General features: G+C 35.6%; 1 protein-coding gene across 20 annotated transcripts in view; it reads left to right on the top strand.

Moving 5' to 3' along the window:
- The first annotated feature begins 1,294 nt into the window (after window positions 1–1,294).
- The window catches only part of Csp (Cysteine string protein), a 43,538-nt gene continuing 30,125 nt past the window's right edge, over window positions 1,295–14,707 (top strand). For 5 of the 20 annotated variants that reach the window (XR_015192376.1, XM_043021818.2, XM_086552719.1 and 2 more), the window contains exons 1-2: window positions 1,304–1,668; window positions 13,361–13,499. Coding sequence is in view for 18 of the 20 variants with exons in the window: in XM_043021818.2 (XP_042877752.1) it covers window positions 1,649–1,668; window positions 13,361–13,499 (159 nt within the window). In the remaining 2 variants the exon portion in view is untranslated. Of the gene's footprint in view, window positions 1,669–5,748; window positions 5,904–9,891; window positions 10,005–13,360; window positions 13,500–14,707 lie in introns of those variants that run through there. The other 15 variants (XM_043021834.2, XM_043021826.2, XM_043021856.2 and 12 more) reach the window with 9 other exon arrangements.

Consider the following 14,707-nt stretch of genomic DNA (forward strand, 5'->3'; position numbering starts at 1 on the left):
TGACACGAAATCTTTCGTGTTACAAGTTTACTTCTATCTCCATCTAACATCTTCACACATTCCCATCATGGTTTAAAAGCCACCGTTACTTTAATACATGTTCTCGAGAAACATGTAACACAACCTTTACTTGGGGTGAGGGGGGAGGGGGAGGGGGGAGGGAAGACACACCACAGTTAAGATTCAGAAAAACCATACAAATTCTTCACACTAATATTCACAACACTCGTCACCCTCTTTCTTCCTTTATTTCACACTGTCTGTGAAATTTGTTCTTCCGGCTTGCTTTGAGAAGGAGGAGGAGGAGGGGGAGGAGGAGAGAAGGGGAATGGACATGAGTTATGTCTATACAGCGGTATGTATGAAATCAATAACGACATATGCGGAGATCTGTCAAGATGCGTGCTGTGGTCCGCCCCATTTCGCTTCTAACAGCTGTTTCGGTTCTTGTCGTGTATTTTCCTTCGTTGGCGTAGATCATGGTGAAATGTTTTATATATATGTGCATCATTACGTATAACATTAGCTGAATAAGCCTGTGGAAATGTTTTTGCATGTATGAATTATATCGTTATAATCAGAGACCGACAGGTATATTTATTCATAATATAATGGCAGTAACTTTGAAGTCTTTCAGAGGAATATATAATATATTGTGATAATAGATTGAATACGTAAATAACCAATCAATCAAAAAGAGAATATTGGAAAAAAAATATGGCAAGGCAAGGTACGAATAATCAAAACATATCTGTAAAGATTCAAACCACAAACTCCAAACTTCTTCAAATATGCACGCCAACCTTTTTTTTTCATCATAATTCACAAGCAAAGAAAACAGGCTAAAAACTACCATAAAGATGGAGAAACAGAAATACCAATACGTAAGCAGACACACAGCATAGTGACATGGCAGAGAGACACATATAAATTAGCCAACACAAGCCTTAGAGGGGCTGAAAGAAAACCAAATCCACATAAAACAATTCATAAACTTCTTTCTCTAAAACAAAGAAATCATTAAGAAGAACCAGCAACCATGAAAAGGAAGTAAAATCAAAGAAAACAGCTGAGTTTCCACACCGAGCGCCCGAACACCTGTCTCTCCTTCCCCTGCTCCCTATAGCGCCTATAACACCCCCCAACAATAATCAAATACAAACCCCCACACAACAAGTCAACCCCAAGAAATAACTAAAAAAACAAAAAGCAAACCCAAGAGGAGATATTTTCAAATAGTTGAGAGCGAGTCCCTCTGCAGCAGCGCCCGTCGCGGCTCCCTTGTTCCTTCCGCAGCACCACCAGTATCGAGCAGCGAGGAGCGAGCGAGCGAGCGACTACCTCTCTCTCTCTCTCACACAAGACAACCTCCTCCAAAACCCTCCCTCGGACCGAGATACGAATTCCAAGTTCCAACCAACCTCCATAAAAGACTTCCCCCCCTTAAAAAAGAGAGAGGTATTCGCCTTGCCCAGAACATCCCTCACAGCAGCCGCCTCGCAGCAGCGCCCCTCGCGTGTCCCTTGTTCGCTTCCGCAGCAGCAGCAGCAGCAGCAGTATCGAGCAGAGGGCGAGGGCGAGTGCTGTGGCAACCCCGTCCAGCACACACTTGCATGTTATGACCGAGCCCAGTCTCTAGGCCCCAAAGATGGACAGGAGGAAGCTCTCGTGAGTAGCTCTCTCTCTCTTCAGCCGTATTTGTGTGCGATGGGAGGGCGATAAGGGCGTGTCTGTGAGTGTATTTCCCGCGAGGAATGGGAGAGGGAAGAGTGAGTGCGAGTGTGTGTGTGTGGTTAGTGTTGTGAAGGGAAGTTTACAACATCCTTTGCCATTATCGATTTGTATGCGTATGACCCGATACCATAGTGCCTCGCTGGCTCTTCATTACTAGCTCCTTAACTCCGCTCTGACTCTTAGGGGACTGTCGGAATGTCTGTTTTAAGGGTATAAGGGCAAAATAAGGTGTGATTTATGGTGTTTTTTTCTTAGGGGGGTTGGTGATGGTATTTCGTCCGTATTGGAGCGGGTATGGTGGTGTGGGCACGCGTGTGGGGGGATAACCTTTCCTGGTTTTATTTAGCCTCTTTTTTGGGTTTGTATCGAGGTGGATTTTGATATATATATGAGAGATTATTGATTATTAGGAGTGTTGCAGTTGTAATGGTTTGGTTTATTTTTTTTAGGAGAAGGATGGGTGTCTTGTGTTCTCTGGGGGTTGAGTGTATGATTAGTGTTATTCTATATAAGAATTAGTGGTTTTGATTCAATTTTTTTAACTTTGCGTGTAACTTTACACGTTGGACTCACGTAAGGAAGTCCAATATTTACGTGGGTTTTAGATTTAATTTTTTGGTGAGGGGAAAATCGGTCATATATTTCCTTTTTTGTGGTAGGACATAATATTCTTCTCTCACTGATTTTTGTTAAATGTGAACATTTATAACAGTTTCTCGAGTAACATATATTTCCATGCTTGTTTATGGATCTTGTGATTTCTTTAGGCTATGTTGATGAAGCTTAAAATCTTTGAACCGTTATTGAAAGGGATATAAGTTTAAATCTTTTGTTTTATTGGAAGGAAAAGCCTGAGGTTTTACATGTCTGGTAATTGTGGGGCTTTTGGCCTAAGGACAATATTAATTTGTAATTATTTTTCTGGTCATTTGTTAAGGAAATGAGATAATGGTTGTTAAAAGAAAGGTAATATTCGGAGATTCCAAGTTCTTAACTGGAAAAGGAAATTATTTGACAGAAAAAATACGATGAAGAATCCTTAGTGTCAGATTATATTTTCATACTTTTATCATGTAACAGATTATTTGCTCTAAGATCATTTAATGCGAAGCTGCTAGGTAGCGTAGTCGATAGCATGCCGATCACCCATCCCTGTGGTCGGCAGATAGAGCCTCCTCCAAGCTCGTGAGTTTCCACTGTCGCCTGGCGGTCACTGTTGTGTCTGGGTAATGCAGTGGGTAAAGACCAAGCTCAGGTCGAGTCAACACTCGTTAGCACATTCTTTCACGAGTCAGCACATGCTGACACAGGCAGGCTCGCCTCAATGCATATAAGCCCAATGGCGCATCTGCTCTGCAAACCTAGCTTACCCTTATTCTCATTTAATGCAGTTTTAATGTATTCCAATAGTTATCCAGAATTTGACTGCATACCTAGTCAAAGGCCTGTAAAACTCCGCCATGTGTATTCTGGAAGGATGGTTCAAGATATGCTTTGTATTTTATCGGACAGCTAGGTCTAAAAGCCCTATTTTGCCAGAATCTCATTGACGGAGGATTGTTGAACTTTGCAACATTACGAGGGTGCAGATCTGTTGACATATTTTGGGTTTAACTTTATATATTTATTTTGAGCTTAACTTTATAAATGTTGGGCAAATTATTTTTGTTACTTCTGTGTATTTTCTGTTTTTTTTTTTATGGCCATTGAATTAATTTATCTCCATTACTGTGTAGTCCTGTTTTAGATATTTACTTGTATTCCAAAAAAACAAGATATATTGCGATTGTTTTGCTGAATGTGGTCGAAGAAGGGAAGGTAATTCACTAGAGTAGGACCACCCAAGATACAGAAAAATAGACAATACTGCCCTATAAAAGAAAGAAAGAAAGAAAGAAAAAACTACTGTTATACAGATTTGTCAATACAAGTGAGGGCAAGAGAGAGCTTTTAGACCTCACTCATGATTTATTGTCGAAGGAGGAACCAGTCTACACACCACTGTCTTGCCAGACTTTATGTAGTCGAGAGTTGCTGGCTTTTGCTGGAGCATGAAGTTTCATATTATGGTGTTGCTTGATATGGTTCTCCTCTGGAGAGATATTGAAATTATTACTATTATTTTTTATCATTATACATTACATACTGGTGAAAAGAAAACTAGTATTTTCATAGGTGAAATTATTGGTTTGTCCTTTAACCCATTCTCAATGGATTATATCATATTATGTCATCAGAATGTTTCTCACATGGCAAATGGTGTCTTATCATGTCGTGAAATTTTGCCGTATAGACACACTGTACATAGTTCTTATTATATTTATGCATTGTAGTTGCATTTGCATGTAAATATTTTTCTTGAATTTATTAGAAAAAAAAAAGCAACATCTTTTTTTTTGTCATCCCTTAGAAGAGGGTAGGGGGAAAATCGCCAAGAAAGGTTCAGTGTGGCCTCATGTCTTAGGAAATCCTCTGGTGGGAAGTTGCGTGTATTTGCCTTATTGCAATCAGTAGCAGTATAAGGCAAACAGAGTTATAATTGATAGTACACATTGCTCATGGTAATGACAAATCTTACCAACTGATCCACGGTAGCTATTAAAAATGGGAATTTTTTTCTCTTTGGTAACACCACTTTTCTATCCAAATACATGAATGGCTCTATGATCTTTGATGGAAGACTTACATTGGTAAGCCCAACCAAGTCATGATGCAGTTTCAAGCAATGGCTGCAATCTCCATACTTTTGGCACTTTGTCAAAGACCAACAAACCATGACCACAAATATTCTCTCAGAATGTAGCTTGGACTTGTTCTTTATTTGACAGTAAATTACAAGAAAGTTGCTAGAATATATTTATATATATATTTTTAAGCAATAACACACACAAATACTGCATTGATGTACATGTAGGTCTGTGGATGATCTGCAGGTGTACTTGTTACATTGTATAATGATAAATCTACAATAAGTACAGTGAGGTTGTTGTACTATTAGAATTTCATAGGATGAATATCATTTGAAAATTAGAATTTAGAAAAGGGATAGTATTTATATAAAAACTAGTTATCTTATTTATGAAAAAGTGTGGAAAAGTTTTTTTTTATTATTATCAATTAGTTGGTTGGGAGGACCACATGAATTGGAGATCTAAACATATTTTCTTTTACCCAAACCGCTGTTATATTTTGTTTTTCATTGTCTGTTAGAAATATAGTATCTCTTTATGCTTAAAGCTTCAGAACCATGATTATTGATATGTCTGTATTTCCTCGTTGAGTTATCCATGTTTATGGATTTATTCTTTACACTGTAACCAGGTGCAATATTTCTCCTGTATCTTGCAATTGACCATAAAATTTGATTGCTTATCATTGTGTACTTTGTTCTGATCGACATACAGATTGTTATTGATTTTGAGCCAATAATCGATGGTGAATGATGTACAGCAAAATAAGTTTAATGCGGGAATGAACTATACCTTTTGAAATGAGCGCATGATTGTAGGGTATGTGAAATTATTTTGTTTCATTGAGGAAGTGGTCCTGTTGTTTGATAACGGTGTGTCATTATTTTTCATAGATATCAGGATTGGCAAGGTTATGGAAGAAAGTGTTTGGACTTTCAAGTATGGAAATTAATTTCACAAAGTAAAGCCACACGTCACTTCTCCATGTCTACAGGTTCACACATAATGCAATGTTGTGGACTCCATTCCTTTTCTCTGGCACTGGTCAATAATTTTCCTCCATGCTTATTGCGGCAAGAGCTTGTACACCTCATTGACGCTTTGTTGTCAAATAAGTAACTTGATAGAAGGCAAAATGCACTTTGCTTTATGTGGTCCTGTTCTGAATATGTACCCTTTGATGATAAAAGAGTTGAAAATTGAGAATGAAACTTTACCTTTGACACCAGGGTACTGTACTTGACGAAAAATTTCTCCAAGTGATAACCATATCTCGTTGATTGGGGGGGGAGGGGGGGAGATGTTCTGATAACCAACATGCGTCATTTTATTGGCTGTTGTAAGGATAAGATAAGATTTCTCATTTTTGAAGCATTATTTCAGTGGTAATGTTCACTTTGTTCCAAAATGTCAAGTAGGATTGATTTTAACTCGTGGGCATAATAAAGCGTTTGGAAATATGGACGATAGAAAACTTTCGTAAGTAGACGAGGCTTTCCTAAGTTTGTTCAAGTGTGGTTTGGGAATCATGTGAAATAAGTATGTAAACCTATTGTGATTATGTTTGAAATGATCATAGAATTAGTTCCATTTGATGCTTAACCTGTATCACCAAGGTAGGGAATTATTGTGATGCAGGTATATTAGCCTGAGAATTGTAACTTTCTTAAAACAACTCATGGTGAGTAATAGTTATAGTGTATTTCTGATAAAACTGTGATTTAGGTACATCGGCCTGAGAATTGTAACTTTCTTAAAACAACAACTTATGAATGATAGTTATAGTGTGCTACATGAATTCTCAGTCTTAGCAAGTGTATAAATGGCTGGTGATAAGTGGTTCCAGAAGGTGTAATGAGAGAATAATGCAAATACTGCAGGTGCACAGGTGTTTTTAGAAATTTTTATTTTTATTTTCATTACATTTTCAGATTTACTTCTGAAATTTACTTGTTTTTTAGATATTGTTTTTCTTACTTTGTACATGTTACTTTATTCAGTTTGAAATTGACATTTGTACAAATCTTTTGAGAGTTCAGTTTTTGAAGATGTTTAGCCTGGGCTGTGCATCTGAAATGGTGAATTTTTTCTATGATTTTCTAGACTTATGGTATGAAATATGAGTCAGTTTATGATATATTAACAAAGTGATACTTCTGGTATATGTCATGTCATCAGTCATCATAACTGAAGGAATAGATGACTTATGATTTTGACAAAAGGGAAAATGCAATACATAAATGATCCAACCTGGCAAAAATGGCTGTTGTGGAAGGGTTAATACCTCCACACCTCACCCTTCATGCTGGTTATCATATATAGTGTGACAATTATTAGTTTTCTTATTAAAATATAAACTGTTAGAAATACTCTTTTATTGCTTTGGTTAATACTTCCTTCATATGTCTTTTATTTCTGATAACCTCATTGTTTATTTTTTTATTTTTTTATTTCTCTCTCTCTCTCTCTCTCTCTCTCTCTCTCTCTCTCTCTCTCTCTCTCTCTCTCTCTCTCTCTCTCTCTCTCTCTCTCTCTCTCTCTCTCTCTCTCTCTCTCTCTCTCTCTCTCTTTCTGCATATGTTGTCCAGTATCAGTAAGATAAGCCATCCTCTGGGGTTATTGATCCCAAGAATCAATTCCACTATTTGGTTGTAGATAATCTAAGACCTTGATTTTGTTACCATAGAAAATTTACACCTCGCTCTTGTATATCAATTAGATACTGCACAATAAATAAAACACACATATATAAAACATATTTTTATCATTTATAGAATTGAACTGCTTATTTATATTTAATTACATTTGATAATAGAAGCTGACAATATGATACCAGAAGATTACTATCATAGTAAACCCTTCTGCAAAGAGCGTTTTCATGAGGTCAGCTCACTTTCATACTACATTTTCCCTTTCAATGAATTCACAAATTGTTTAATCTTGTAGTTATGGCAACCAGCTATACTAAATGCTAAAAAGAATCACTTGAGTAACATATAAATCAACTCCAATTTCTTCTATAAGTCAAGAAAATAACAGCCTACACACATTTTAAGATGCTCAGCCCAAGCAGAACATCTTAAAGATAAGATATGGCCCATATTGGAAGGGTTAATGTTTTGTGGAGGGTAATGGATGGGTGGTTAGCTTTATACAGCATCGTACCAGGATTACCATTTTACGCTCGCTACGACCCATTCGAAATTGAAAAGAGGTAGAAACCCTGAATGGTTACCTGGCTCAAGAAAAGGAATGCCACTCTGCGAATGAGTGAGTGGGTGAGTGGGTGAGTGGGTGAGTGGGTGAGTGGGTGGGTGGGTGGGTGGGTGGGTGGGTGGGTGGGTGGGGTAAGTGGTTGGGCAATGATAAGGTGGGTATGGCTAGAGGAAACTTGTTGGTCAGTATTTATCAGTTGATACTGTATATGTCACATTCACAAGGATAAAGATGTGGGAAAATGGTGTCAAAATTTTTTTGACAGATTTTGCAAGATTTTGCCATAGTCATAGCTAGTAGGAGTTTGAAAAAAAGACAGCCACTGTGATGGTTAATAGGACCTGAAGGTTTAACATAAACCCTCATTCGTATGCCATTAATGATAAATTCAGTGTAAGATATGGATGTGCGTGTCTGTCTGTATGTATGTATGTATGTATGTATGTATGTATGTATATATATATGTATATATATATATGTATATATATATAATATATATATATATATATATATATACATATATATATACATAGACATATAAATACATAGACATATATATACATAGACATATACATACATGCATACATGCATACATACATATGCACACGCACACGCACACGCACACGCACACGCACACGCACACGCACACGCACACGCACACGCACACGCACATGCATGCATGCATGCATGCATGCACGCACGCACGCACGCACGCACACACACACACACACACACACACACACACACACACACACACACACACACACACACACACACACACACACACACACACACACACACACACACACACACACACACACACATATATATATATAATATATATAATATATGATATGATATGATATGATACATGACTAAGATTACAGAACTAGTAATACTTTGTGATATGTGGATGAGATTCCCTGAAAGCAAATGCCCTGCTTTTTCATGCTGGTGGTATGAGGAACTTGCAGTCAATGGATTTAAATGTATTGAATAAGTGTTATTGTTATTATATATACTTTGTTTCTTTTTTTCTTTTTCTTTTTTTTTTACACTATATGTATTTTAAAATTTTGCGCTTAGTAGCTGTATTCGATAGGAGAGTGAAATCTGTCCGAGATGTGCAAGAATGATGGACGATAAATGATGCAGGAATGGCCCTGATGACACAGTTTGAGTCAATGCTTATAGGATGTAGTGGCCTGAACTTAGCTTTGTCAGAGAGTTTGAGTTTGCTAACTCAGTGGCCATGCATTAACCTATACTTGTTTTGACTGATTTTGTAGATATTTTAGATGTCTAAACAACTGTCTTTGTTTTCCCGCTTCTGATTTAAAGTCTTTATTCTGTTTGTTGTTGCTTTTATTTTTATTTATTTACTTCTCGGTCATTGTGAGATTTATGTGATTATGGCGAGTGTAAGAGATACTTGCGATATTAAGAGATAAAACAAGAAAAAATTCCATCGATCTTGGCCAGGTATGTGAGTGTAATAGAGGCTTTGAATTTGATGGATTTATTTTTGTTTATTTGCTCAGCTGTTACCTAGGTAAGTAGAGATACGGATGTGAGAGAGACAAGCACTGTCTGCTTTAACTCGGCTCTGGGCTGTGTAAATTGAGGGTAATTGGGGTAAATGATTCTGTACTTAAAATGCTAACTGTTTATTAATGATTACAATAAAGAAAAAAAGAAAAAAAATACAGGTTATCCTTGGATTCACAAACAAACATAGATAGGGGAAAGAAATATTTATTTTGATAAAGCCACAATTAAAAACTATATGAAGAGAAGTGCACCATTGGACTCCTGTGTTTGTGATTATATATATAGAGAGAGAAAGAAAGAAAGAAAGAAAGGGGAAAGAGAGAGAGAGAGAGAGAGAGAGAGAGAGAGAGAGAGAGAGAGAGAGAGAGAGAGAGAGAGAGAGAGAGAGAGAGAGAGTTTTTTTTTGTTTTTTATCAATTACAGTTCATCTCTGAATTCAAGAATATGGAATTTCTGGCATAGTAAATGCATGGCAGAGAGTATCCTCTTTATCATTTTCTTGCTATATGACTGTTGGATAGTAGTAATACCTCAATATATAAGAAGTGAAGGGATTATTAGCACATTAAAATCCACAACTGGCAGGAAATTACACATGAAATTGACCCTCAATTATATCCTGTATGAGAATCTTTCCTCAAATGGGTAAGTGGCACCTCAGGGCAGATCATGTGACAATGACTATCATGTTTCTTTCAAGTCCTCCACCCTCTGTGTAAGCAATGCAAAGGGAAGAAGGAAAGAAGTTTGTTCTTTGCCGTGGGGAACTGATGTAGGGAAAATGGAGTCCGATCCCTTGCTACAGAAATATTCGTAAGTAGCATGTCAGTGACGTGTAGAGGCTGGGTGTGCCAGTGATGTTGAATGGAAATGCTAGAAATGTTGGTGTTAGTGGATCTGCTGTTTGAATATCTTCCATTAAAAAAAAAGGATGTGTAAATGGACTGTTATCTTTATACGATTATTTCTTCTTCTTTTTATTTTACTCGTTTTGTGTGATGACACTGTGTGCAATATCCTGCTTCCCCTGATTATCGCTTATTTAATGTTACTTAAAAGATATGCTGCATTGTAAACAATTTGCAATTTTATTCCCTCTCCGCCTTTGTAAGCTAACTGAAAATGGTATGCAGATTGATTGAATGAAAGTGTTCAGCTAATTTATGGAAAAGAAACAGATACTTGTTTCAGATACAGGAACATTTTTTATGAAGGAATATATCAAAACAGAGTTCTTTTATTTTAGGTGCTTGAGAATACTTTTAACTTCTCTCTCCATTTGGGTTATATTGCATTTTTGGGTCATCACTAGGAAGACAAGGAAATGAGTCTTGTGTTTAATTATTGATAATGCAAATTTATATAAATATATATATATATATATATATATATATATATATATATATATATATATATATATATATATATATATATATATGTATATGTTTTTTTGTGGATTTGTGGTCTCTGCTTGGATATTTGATTGAGTTTATATTTTCTCATTCTTGCTTATAGGATCTTATATATGCACAAGTATATAATACCAAAATATATGGTTTGATAACTGGTTATATATGCATGTGTGTGTGTATGTGCATATAGCCTATGCATGTGTGTGAGTGGCTACATATATGATGATTCTCTCAAGTACTGGCAAGTCCAAGAGGATAACAGAGTATAGTGTTGTGATACCAGGATCAGATCAATTGTACCTTGTAATAAAACATTGTTGTTTGTTTGATAGTATATGCATCATTTTTGTTTGCTTTTTTTTATACTCAATATTATATTTGTAATGTATAGGAACTTTTAGAGTTGATATATCATTCATTTTTAAAACAGAATGAATAGATAGATGTATATTTAATTTAGGTGTAGTATGATATGTAGCTCTAAAGATGGAATAGATTTTAGTGAAATTGTGAATCTCATTGAAACCTATTTTGTCTTAAAAGGAACCGTTTTGATTATATGTACTTTAAAATTCATTTTGACGCCGGTAACACACTACTAATGATTATTCCCTTTGGTTTTTAAGTGGCTTTAGGATAAGAACCTGACTGATGAAAATATATTTTTTTTTTTTTTTTTTTAATTCAATCATTAGAAAAGGATCAGGGTGTCATTACTATTGCAACACACAGGGCACCAGTTCCTGCTGTGAGGAGGTTTATCTTGGATGAGTACAGTGAAGCCATAAGTATTCTCACCAGTTTAGTTGTGTAATAGGAGGAGGAGGAGGAAGAGGAGGAGGAAGAGGAGGAGGAGGAGGAGGAGGAGGAGAAGGCAAGGAAGGAAGTTGGCAAGGACACAGCAGATGCATGATAGTTATATGAATAAGACATGTGAGGAAACAAATAGCTGAGGGTTACTAGGCTGTCATCCGATAAGATAGATTTTTTGGTCCAGGATGTTGTTGGTGTTGGTGTTGGTGTTTTCGTACGTGTCTGTTTCTTTGTATGTTTTCTTCCGTGTGTCTTTTGTTGTTTCTTGAACTGGAGCATAGATTCGGTGTTGTTTTGCAGTTTATTTGTTGAGGGAAGTGGCAAATTCTCAAGTTGTCTTCAAGGGAAAACTGTATTCAAAATTTATGATGATATTGAGATGTAATTGATTTATGATTTGGAGGAAAAATAATGAATTTGATGTAATTTTGTGTGTGTGTGTGTGTGTGTGTGTGTGTGTGTGTGTGTGTGTGTGTGTGTGTGTGTGTGTGTGTGTGTGTGTGTGTGTGTGTGTGTGTGTGTGTGTGTGTGTGTGTGTGTGTGTGTGTGTGTGTGTCTAAATATTAGCAATATTTGCTTTAAAAGATGTTTTTGAAATGCATTTTCCTGGGGGAAAGAAAAAGGAATGTACAATATTAATATAAGTGTATGCATCTTTGCTTTGAAATGTTCAAAAATTGAATCTCAGTTTGAGGCATTTTCTGTTTTGAAATAAGGCATTACTAATCATAATTGTTGCTAAGAGGCAAGAATGTGACAAGAATGTGATGGGTACTCCATTGGTAACTGATTGGCATTCAGAACACACGACAAGTACGCTCATAAATGATGTAGAAAGACAAGTATTTATTTGGTATTATTCATTGTGTGTTGACATTACAGTCATGATAGACACAGAATTGGACATTACTACCTGATTATTTTCTTTGATAACAGCCATTAATATCACAGATGGAAGGATATGATTAAACCCTGAATCAGAAGTAGATTGTAAGTCTTGATTTAGTGAAGGAAAAGGAAAATACTTTGAAGACGTTGAATTTGTCATTCTGGAAAGGAAAATTAATAAGAATAGCATGAAAATTTGATCAACAAAGGAGTACGCAAGTGTATTAAACTTCACAAAGTTGCAATTCATGGGGAAATTATGTGGTATTTTAAGTGATGAAATATTAATTTAGTTATGTTTATTCATTATGATATATTTATTATAATATGTTTATTCGTTATTATAATTATTATTATAATAATATTATTGATTATTATAAAACGATTCATTATTATAATTAATATTGTGATATTATTATTCATTATTATAAAACTATTATTCATTATTACATATATTATTATAAATAATATAAATATATATATTATGATATATTTATTCATTATTTTGAATATTCATTTAGTTATATTGTATTCACCAAAGACTAGAAGCAGCTTGACAGGATAATGGAACACACATGAATATGTATATAAATATATACACTGTAGCTAAGTATACTCAGCTTATTTCAGATGTGAAAATAAAGGTGATCGATCAGCTGTCAGTTAATTAGACAGATCTTTGCTTAAGGTGAAAGGATAGATTGGATTCATATCCCAGTATTGGCAGTATTAGTTTATGCACATGTTTATTCAGTGCATTGTACTTATGCATGTGGTAAAAAATATAAAATTGCAAGAATAAAATATATGATATCTGTTAAATGTTGTCCTGTAAATATGATTGCTCAGCGTAACAACATTTCCTGGCTTGACAACAGTAGCTAATTGTTACTATGCATATATATGGAAGATAACTATTTTCAGTACCCTAGACATGTATTGAAACATATATCACTTGAATTGTTATAAATCTTTGGAATCTAAACATGAAAATCGCTATTACCAGAGTGATTAAAAAACAAGTGAAGGCTCAAATGAGGTTGCTACTCTTTCCAGGACGACGGGTGACTCATTATATGAGACACTAGGGCTGCAGAAGCAAGCTACGACAGATGAGATCAAGAAGACATACCGCAAATTAGCGCTTAAGTACCACCCCGACAAGAACCCCAACAATCCTGAAGCTGCGGAAAAGGTACGTTGAGCAGTACTTTCTTTTCTGAGTTTTTGCCCTCATTGTCTCTTTCTCTCCCACCCACCCTCCCACCCTCCCTCCACCAGTGTACTTTGTTTTTAAATTATTTCCTAATGTGTGCTATAGTTTGGTTAGCTTACCAGACTACGCATATTATTCATGTAGTCACAGGAGTGTTTGCTGTGTTTGACAATATGTGACAAGGATGATTTAGTTTGTGCGTGTGTTTGTCCATATATGGCTTGCAGATAAATATGTATGTACAAAAAATATTCCTATGGCATTTCTTTAGATATGTGCTTTTAGTATTTACATTCTTCTTGTTTTTCTTATGTTTTATAAAGCAGTCAAAATAAGGGTTTGATTACCAGTCCAGCTTGTTAATGATTTTTTTTTTTAAACAAAGCTGCAACACCTGAAGCCATACAGAAGATTCACTTGATTTTTAACCTTGAGCACGTTGTAAGATTTCTCTGTGTAGGGAACCACACAGATAAGCAATAGATTCCTGGACATTGATATCTTCCTTAATAAATTTACGGAAATATTGTCCGTATAATTCACTATCTAGCTTGTCATGAAAATAAAGTGAATATCAATGTATACACACAAATTAAATAAACACGATATGATTAAAGATGTAATGTTTTGGGTCCTTTCAGGGTTCCCTCATCAGACAAGTAAAACCAAAATGGTCATTCAAAATAAAACCAGACAGCCATATGTAATAGATAGGCAGACTGTAGGAACAAACTGGATCAGCTCACAGGAGGAGGGTCATGGTCAGGTAATCTTGGGAAAGCTTTGTCTGCTAAAAATGACTAAGGTCAACAATATCAGCACTTATGTTAGAATTAGGTACTTTTCTTGATTGAAAGGGATTCTAACATTTATTCATGTATGAATTAGAAGATTTTAAAGATAATTGAAGCATTATTCCAATTGAGCATATGGCTTCCATCAGGCACGTAGATTGAAACAGGTATTAAATTTCCTAGTGTACCAATTTCGTGTTCACTTACTCTTTTGTCAAGAGCTCTACCTGTTTCTCCTATGTAAAATTTCCGACGTTCCTTAAATGGGATAGTGTAAATACCTGTAGAAGTATCAAGAGCACTATTGGCTGTCTTGTTTGTCACCATATATTTACAGAACATGTTAAGAAAGGTAAAAATAAGAAGAATTTCTACTATACAAAATACATGACA

The sequence above is a fragment of the Penaeus japonicus genome, unplaced genomic scaffold (assembly GCF_977035675.1).
Source record: "Penaeus japonicus unplaced genomic scaffold, GWHDUDI00000001_assembly GWHDUDI00000027, whole genome shotgun sequence".
In the NCBI taxonomy this organism is placed as follows: domain Eukaryota; kingdom Metazoa; phylum Arthropoda; class Malacostraca; order Decapoda; family Penaeidae; genus Penaeus; species Penaeus japonicus.